Source organism: Chaetura pelagica, unplaced genomic scaffold, assembly GCF_000747805.2.
Source record: "Chaetura pelagica isolate M959 unplaced genomic scaffold, ChaPel_1.0 scaffold169, whole genome shotgun sequence".
In the NCBI taxonomy this organism is placed as follows: domain Eukaryota; kingdom Metazoa; phylum Chordata; class Aves; order Apodiformes; family Apodidae; genus Chaetura; species Chaetura pelagica.
In genome coordinates this window covers 405,342-413,924 of record NW_009954616.1, presented here as the reverse complement: position 1 = coordinate 413,924, position 8,583 = coordinate 405,342, and the positions used below count along the sequence as shown (strand labels likewise).

Below are 8,583 nucleotides of genomic sequence, written 5' to 3'. Positions count from 1 at the left end.
CGGGACCTAGTCCTGCCCCTGCTTCCGGCCACGGCTCCTCCCCTGCAGCAGCTGCTCCCCCCCCCACACACAGAGGGGGTTTCCTGCTGCGTGGAGACACCGTTTTAAGTCAGTTTTGTCGGCTGACTCAAAGGACATTTCATGTTCGTGTAAGGAAATACCTGGTCCTTCACACTCACCTGTGGTACCTGCGGTGAAATAGTATGTTTCTGCAATTCAGTGTCAGAGCTCTCAAAAGCCATTTGCACATCCCATTTTCCTGCCTGGGTTCCCAGATAAAGGCTGGCTCACTGAGCCCTGAATCCTGAAAAGCCTCCTCCCTTCTCGTGCGTGCTAGGAAGGGTTTACATGTATGCTGACTCCATTACTTCTCCTGGAAGGGTCAGGGTTAGTATCTGCGTGTGTAGAGTGTCCGTGCAGGTAGTGGCTGTGCAGTGCTGGCTGGAGACATGGCAAACCTTGGGGCACACGTAGCAAGCCCAGGATATCCCTGAGGCAGAGACCTGCAGCCCAGAGGTGGCCGCGCATGCACCGCAGCCCTGCCGTGGGTGGCTCCTGCTGCTGCACTCCCTGGGTGCAAGCCTGGTGCCTCTCCTGTCCCAGGGTGAATGTGCTGGTAGGATAAAAAATGGGTAACTCCAAGTTTTGGAACAAAGTTTGTGCAATCTCTTTGCAGTCTCCTCAATCAAATTTAGAAACAATCATGTTTCTTAGTGGCTTATGCTGGCCTTTTTCTCCTGAAATACTTTGGTTTTGCAGTCCTTCAACAGCTACTTAAAACACCTCCTCTGTCAACAGAAGCATTGCTCCTGTTCAGGAAGAGAACAAGACACTGTACTACTGTATATGCTCCCAAAAGAAATACTCAAATGCATTAATCTGACCTATAGCCTATGAAGGTGAATCACACAGACATCACCATTTTTTTAGGTAAAGATTTGATTTAGATTGAACTTCTCTTAAAAAATATCCAAACAGAATTGAAAAGATGGTGCAGTATCTGATGTCTATTCGCCACTCTTTCTAAGCCCTGTTTATAAAGCAGCTCTGCCTTTAGTCATATTTAGCATGTTTTAAGAGTGAGCTATAGTAAAAGGAAGTATTTGATTTACAAGGATCAGATAGGCCTGTCTGTGAACTTCCTGTGTTCCCCAGTGTCTGGAAAAACATATGGGTCAAACATACTTGTGTATTCTAACCAGCCTGCTGTCACATCCCTGTAGCTGTGGTGGCTTTGGGGGAAACAGTCTGCACCCAAATCTCCTAATACCCATTACAGGTCTTAATCTCAGATTGCACTTCCTTGCTAGAAACTGAAAACACAAACCTGCAATTTATTTATTCAGGTAATCTTAAACCACAGCTTCTTGTAGTTCTCAAAGCCATTTCAAATGTAGGGTATTCAAGTCTCAGTAAAGAGAAACCCTGTGTTTAGGGAGTGTAGTATAGATACTTGAAAAATTGGACAGGTGTGTCCAACTATGAAATGGTTACTGTGTTATTTTTTGAGTGATAGGCAGTTCTTGTGTAATTTTATTGTTTGAGTGACAGACACACAGAGTTTAGTTAGGTTCATGTTTTTTATATTTACAATAGTTGTATAACATCTGTATTATTTCAAGTCATCTTTAATGTCAGTTATTTTACATTATGAGGGTGTGGAATTATTAAAGCTAACTAAAAATAGGAACCAGAAGAATTTGAAAAGGTAAAGTCTTACCAGGCTGAAAATTCCTCCAAGAGATTTTTCAGTGCAAATTATTTTATTTAAGTAATATTTTTTTACAATACTATTAACAAACTGCTGTAAAACATTTTTTCCTCATCACTATCTTACATGATGCAGCTGCAAATACCAACTACTGAGATAATTTTGTAGGAACTTACACTCAGTATATATATAGCTTTTTAGTTTTGATAAACATAAAAGCTGACCCTTTGCTTTGTTACTGCGAACAATCCATCATAACTAGCTTCAGTATTTGTAACACTGTAGGTATTTCCTGTGAGAATGTGGAAATAGAGAATACTACAAAATAGCTTCTCTGTTTTGCTTACCAAGCAAGAATAATGCATGCCTGGATTCACACTGATAAGTGTTAGCTCCCAGCAATCCTCATGGTCTAGAGGAGTGCAGGCGCTGACGAAGTGGAAGAACAAGTCTCCAGTGCAAAGCTGGTTAAGCAGCCTCATAGGAGATGCTGCTTTGAAAATCTCAGGCTCTGCGTGTGTTTATGGCTGTAGATTTACTGCTCCCTGAATCTGTGGGGACTCTGGGTCTTTATTCCCAACATGCAAGGCAGTATTTGCTCTTGGCTGTGTGACAGGAATATTCTGCAAAGCTCGACATCTTCCAAGAACAGAGAAAATACTTGTTCCCATTTCCACTCTGCCAAGAATTGTTCTACATCACTGTTCCTGCAGTGATTGCAGGCTGAGAGCTAATTTGAATAATTTGGAAATAATTAATGGGCCTAAAAGTGCTGTTCACCTGTTTATTCTTGTGGTGTTCAGAGGATGTAGTGATGGATATACTGGTTTCTTCTCCATGCCCATGAAAGTGCTGATCTCAGAAGGTGAAGAGCCACTTCCCTGAATCTAGGTACACCAGATGTTGCAATATGCACTATAAAGTTGCAGAGCTCAAGAAGTCAATTTCTGAAGATATTCCTTCTGTGGTGTATATATAGAAGGAAGTAAATTTTACTCATATTTGGTGTTTCTTAACACTTACATTTTCTAAGTTTAATTTTTGCACCTGAGATTTCTTACCCGTGTTAGTACTATACAAAATCATAATTCCAATAACACAAATACAGGATTAAATTCATTTTTCTGTGGATATTTTGACCATTGTTAGATAAATATTGGATTGACTTCTAATTTTCGACATCAGGAAATAAAGAAAAGGATCAAGACAACTATTTAAGCTGCTAAGGCATAAAGCAATTAGATAAAAAGAATACAACCCATCTATCTTGTAATAGTAATAGTTGATGTGATGGATAATAAGGATAATATTGCTTGGCACAAAGCAAATGGCAAAGATGGTAAGGATCAAAAGGCTGACTTTGACATACCAGAACCATTCATGAGTCTTAAGTGTTCTTATAATTGAGACATAGCAGAAAACAATAGTTGCAAGAGGTATTAAAAACCCAAAGATGGATAAAGAAACATAGTAGTAGAACTGGAAGGAAGACACTGCTTCACAGGCATTGTGTACATCATGGCAGGTATAGATGTCCAGTTGTTTCAAGTAATAGCTTTGCTGCATTATGCAAAGTGGGAGCATGTACAAGAAGACAATGGTCCACACGGTAGCGCAGACCGTGATGGCATAGGTGCGTTTCGGGAGGCTCTTGTAGGTGAAGGGGTGAACAATGGCCACATAGCGGCTGACGCTGATGCACGTGAGCAGCAGAATGGAGCAGTACATGTTCCCATAGAACACCACAGTGGTAGTTCGACACATCAGTTCCCCAAAAATCCAGTTGTTCCCGTTGACGTGGTATGCGATTTTGAAGGGCAGCATGAGGCAGAAGAGCAGATCTGAGACTGCCAGGTTTGTGTAGAGGATGGCAGTGCACACAGACCTGATCCTGAAGAGCAGCATCCATAAGATGATGGCATTAGATGGGACACCCAATAGAACAGCACTGAAGTAGACAGCAGGTATTAGCTTTGTGCTCAGAGAACTGGTCAGGTACTCCAGCGTGGTGTTGTTCACTTCAGTTAAGGTGGAGTAATTTGACTTTTTTGAAGAGCATTTGTTTTCTCTGATATGAATGGTTGTTGTCTCCCCTTCTATAGCATAAGGGGGGATGTAATCATAGTCTCTTGCTGAAATTCCACGGAAAGTCTTGATAAGAGACACGGTTTTAACTGCAGAGCCATTCAGTGAAAGTTCTGAAGCTTAAAACAAAAAACTGTTAAAAAGGGCAAGCTACTGGATTAGCAATACAATTTACTTTCATGGAGAAAAAACTTTTGTGTAAAAAGCAATATATGTTTAAAAGTTTTTTGTGACATTTTTCCTTTCCTTTTTAGGTGTTAATATCAAATGTATTCAAGAATAATCTTGTCTTTGTCATCTCACACTGAGACTTCCTTTCCCCCAGCAGAAAATTTATTGTTGGGCTGATATTTCTGCAATTTGCATGTTTTTAGTCATCTTTGGCCAAAAATATCAGACACGTGTAATGTTTGGCACTTGTAGAGGGTTTTCCCAGAAGTAGCAATGTTGGTAATTCATTATGTAAATCAGTAGCCTTAGCCTGGGATTGATCAGTGATACTGTCCTTGTCACTTCACGGATGAAATGCAAGGCTGCAGAAGATACAAAAAGCGCTGTCTTGTCTAAAACAGGCTGAAATTTTAGAATTGGAAAATTGAAATAACTCTCAATGTTTTGGTCTCGCATATCTAATTCATATTGTTATTCAGCTTCTGACTACAGCAAACCAGTTCTTTTCAGTTTCTCATACATGAGGAAGGGTAGTTAGTGTTAAGAACTGCAAAAAAAAAAATGTAAATGTTTAGGCTGATATCAGAATAAATGTATTAGTAAGTCAGTAACTTTTCATGCAAAAGGAAAATTTTCAGTGAGCAAGTATCTTTAGTATGTGGGCAAAGCCAATGATGACACTTTTATTAATGCTTGTTCCTCAGTCTTTAATAAATAATTTTGTAGAGACATTGACATTTCCAGATGAAGCACAAATGTTTGAAAGACTTCCTAAAACTACATGTTGCAAAATAGATTTTGCAGAATAAACAGCTATGTAGTTCATTTTGCCATTTAAAATTTTTCTTAGCTGTGTTTAGTGTGAAAAGACTAGTGTAAAGCTTAGAGCATACACCTTGAAACTGGAATTCAGAAGCGAACTGAAATTTGGATGAAAACTGTAGGTTTTTTTCTTTTACCCCTCCATATTGGAATAAAATGTAGAAAACAGTTTTACCAGTTCTCACTAGCAGATTTCTGGTAGAAAGTTCTGAAATTATAGTTAGTAGACTACATCCCTTTTAGTAATTTTCTGGATACTCATTCCAGAAAAAGAATTTTAGTCACTCTTTTAAAGACATATATGTGTGCATATATATAGTATGTTTATATATGAAATAGCTTCTAAAAATTAGCTTGGTTTGAAAACAGCTTTAATTCTACTGAGGAAAAAATTAGCTTATTATTTGGTAATTTCCTTTGGTTATTTTTGTCACAACAGTTATCTGAGCATTTCCTAATAGCACTGTCTGTGAAGTCATCATTCTTTTGAACATTTTAAAACAGAAAGAACACAACTCAATAGGTTTAAGATTACCATATCACTACCAAAATACTAGAAAGAAAATAGGTCTTCAGTAAGCTCAGAAAGATCCCTCAAAATTCTTACAGAAAGTGACTTGAGGGGAGGTAAGATGTCACAGAAATGGAAAAATAAAAATCTGCCTTGAGACATCCTAAAGTGTAGTTTTCTGTAATGATGCATGTACAACACATTTAAGCTGGCGAAGTGCAATTATCAAAAAGCCCATGTCATTGGTTAAAATTGAATAGTCGAAGGAGAACTCACCTGTTGTGAAAAGACTGGAGGTAAGAGAGAGCAGTCCAGTGAAAACAAGTAACTTCATTGTAGTATGTGAAATCCAGCTAGCCAAGCAACGATGCTGTTCTAGTTCATCTCAAAAGGCATTTTGTGGGCATTTTTTTCCCCTCTGTAAGGAACTAAAGAATGATTGATCTGTTCTCCAGAAGCATCCTGTAGGCATGAGGTTTATGGTACGGAGCTAGTTTGTTCTTTGTCTACTACAGCAAGAGGGTGTGACGTATCCAAATATGCACACATGACTCAGTCTCAGCCTCTGCCCAACACAGAGATAAAATTGCTTTACAGCAGTAGTTTAACTCTTAATTTACCACAAGCTTGAAACCAATACTGGGGTTTCTACTGGAATTTGTACACTCAGATATTTGAGCTTAAAAGCTGCTTTCTGGAAAAATCAAAGGATGTGTTTAGTAAATCCTCAGGGGTCTCATCCACAGACTGAAATGCACTTTACTGAACTATACCATTTCTGAGAAGGAAGCCAGGCTTGGAGAACAGTGTGGTAATCTTCGTTCAGCAAATGCAAGGTTGAAAGTAAATCACACATACAAACATGTCATAAAAAATTGTACTCTGTTTCGCCTTCTACCTTCCTACCAACTGCCAACTATTCATACTTCGTTCTGGCTGCTGGCTCCACTCAGTTCCCACCCCTCCACGGGCTGCAGCCTCTAAAATATTTCCCTTATTTTCATCTGCTGTTTAGCTGATCCCTTCTTTTTTCTCTGCCCAGCTTTTTTTTAAACTTATTTCCTTGAATGCCAAATAACAGCTGTACTTGGCTCCAGAGCAGTATTTGTGTCTGTTCTTGTTTTTTGTGTGTAAAAGCTGTACACCAGATAAGGAATTCTTTTTGATTTCTCAATCCTCTCAAGTTTTTTAGCTGTAGTTTGGGAATTTAGTATATGCTCTCTCTAGTGTTAACTCTAACTTTCTTGTTAGAAAAAGCAGGCGTGTCCACTGCCTGACACTTACCTGATTTTGTTTAGATAGTCTGCTACCTTTTTTACATATATTATGCCAACTGAAGAGTGTCTTTAAGGTGTTTGTTTTTTTTTTACCCTGTTTCTCTTTGTAATTTCTGCAGCTAACAGATGTATTTTAGATTGGAGCTGGGTTCAAAATCAGGGGTATTAATTGTGAAGCTGTTTCTTTGGCCACACCGGTTTAGCTTTCAAGTGTCTCTGGGTTATTTCCCCTTTCAGCCTTCAAATATTTGTGTGTATACTCATATCTTTATCAAATCAGTTCCTTCCAGTTTTTCCCACCATTAGTCTGTTATTGCCCTGGCACTTCTATCTCTTCTTCAGAATTAATTTTGTTCCCTTACCTACTGGATTAGATTTTAAATGTCACTCTGGCTCTTAAACCCTATTTTTTTCAGCAGAAGAGTTAAAAGTGTTTTCAGCTGGAGCCAGGTTAGTTAGTGGGAATGCTAAGCACATTTTCCTTCATTTCATATTTTCACTTGGGTTTAATGCCATGCACTGTTAGCCTGCAGGAAGAGTGAGACCTGCTCTGCTGCTTAATTCCTGCAATGTTCATCACCTGAGCTACGTCATCATTACTAAACCTGAGCTGTCTTTCTGTGTCACTTTTCACTGCCATTTTCTTACACAATGTGTATACAGGTACACAAGCAGATCCTTTCCAAATAAGGGATTTTGAAAGAAAGCCAACTTCCTGCAGTCTTCTGCCTTATGCCCTTTATCCTATTATCACAGTGCTGCCTGACAATGTGTGGTTTTATTTTACACTATATTACTTTGCCTAGGTATCATGGAAAGAAAACATTTCTGGCTTCATTCAAAATTTTTACTGATCTTCAGCAGGGTGGTGTCTTTTATACATGAAAACTTTCAAAGATTTGTATTTGAACAGAAGTTTATTCCAGTCAGTAAAGAGAAAATGAATTCTTTTTTTGCGGATTTTAAGCTGTCAAATTCTTTATAGTGTCCAGGGGCATTGCAGGAGGATCTTGCTTGTAAGAGCTCTATAAGTATGTTCGGACAACTTTTGCTATAATTCAGTTCTTTCAAGGCTTTTCTCTATCTTTATTTTTTTCCAGGAATCTCGAGATGAATCAGCGCTTCTCTGGCTGGATGAAATACAAAAAGGAATCAACGATGCCAATAATAATGTCAAAGAAGCTGCAATCTGTAAGCATTAACCTGCATCTGCATTGCTCTTACTTTTCTTAGACTTGAAAAACTGAAATTGCTAAATTATTTTTTCCACTTCGGGGAAGTGTGGCAGCCCTTTAAATACATTAGAAGAAATTAATGTATGTTTGTTGTCATATTAAAATTAGGGCTACTTAGATTTCCAGGAGTGGATTGGGTTATAAATGTTAACATTATAAACAAGATTTCTATTGTCACTGTATCTTCACATAGCTGGGGAAACAGAAGGTTATGTAAAAAGGGAAGGGATGAGACTAAAACATTGATGCATGTTGTCAGATCAGATTCTCTCATGTTTACAACTTTGCTTATTTCTGTTTCATGTTAACATCTTTTAATAAGTGCTAACAAAAATTAGGAACATATTGATTTTAAAAGTAGTGTAAAAAGAGCACTAGGGTTTTGGAGAAGTGTGTGCACTTCCGTTCTCTAAAGAGCAGGAAATCTTAAGAAAAATACTGAGGCTTATCCTGTCATAGCACTGTGTGCTAGATGCAGTCAATACCTTCTCTCAAAGTTGGGATTGAATATAATAATTGTAGAAAAATATTCATAATATGTAATAAATTTTGGCAAGTGATGTAAAAGTAAGTGTAGCTGGCTGGATGGGGCACACCTGAGAGCATGGTGGCATTCCTCCCTGTTCCCGCCTAGGGTCAGCACGGACCAGCCAAGGCTGTAGCTTGGCATTGGGTATTGGTTCACCTTCTGCTTGACTTGGCTTTGGGTGAGTCAGTGTCGCCTTCTTTTGCACTCTTAAGAGCTTGTGAATACAACTGCTGAAGTCTGTG

The 8,583-nt window shown here is 38.7% G+C and overlaps 2 protein-coding genes across 3 annotated transcripts in view; one reads left to right on the top strand and one right to left on the bottom strand.

Annotated features, from left to right (window-relative positions):
* Positions 1–8,583, top strand: part of IQGAP2 (IQ motif containing GTPase activating protein 2) — a 103,354-nt gene that overhangs the window by 66,957 nt on the left and 27,814 nt on the right. For both annotated transcript variants that reach the window (XM_010005542.1, XM_010005543.1), the window contains exon 13: positions 7,678–7,768. In XM_010005542.1, the coding sequence (XP_010003844.1) occupies positions 7,678–7,768 (91 nt within the window). The remainder of the gene's footprint in view (positions 1–7,677; positions 7,769–8,583) is intronic.
* Positions 2,742–5,634, bottom strand: F2RL2 (coagulation factor II (thrombin) receptor-like 2). Its single transcript, XM_010005541.1, has 2 exons — positions 5,577–5,634; positions 2,742–3,915 (listed from the first exon to the last, which is right to left on the bottom strand). The coding sequence occupies exons 1-2, from the start codon at positions 5,632–5,634 to the stop codon at positions 2,828–2,830; spliced, it is 1,146 nt and encodes a 381-aa protein (XP_010003843.1). The 3' UTR covers positions 2,742–2,827.

Coding starts and splice junctions, on each gene's coding strand:
- F2RL2 (XM_010005541.1), bottom strand. CDS start 5,634: ATGAAGTTACTTGTTTTCACTGGACTGCTCTCTCTTACCTCCAGTCTT. Junction 3,916..5,576: donor CTCCAGTCTTTTCACAACAG/GTGAGTTCTCCT, acceptor TTTTGTTTTAAG/CTTCAGAACTTTCACTGAAT.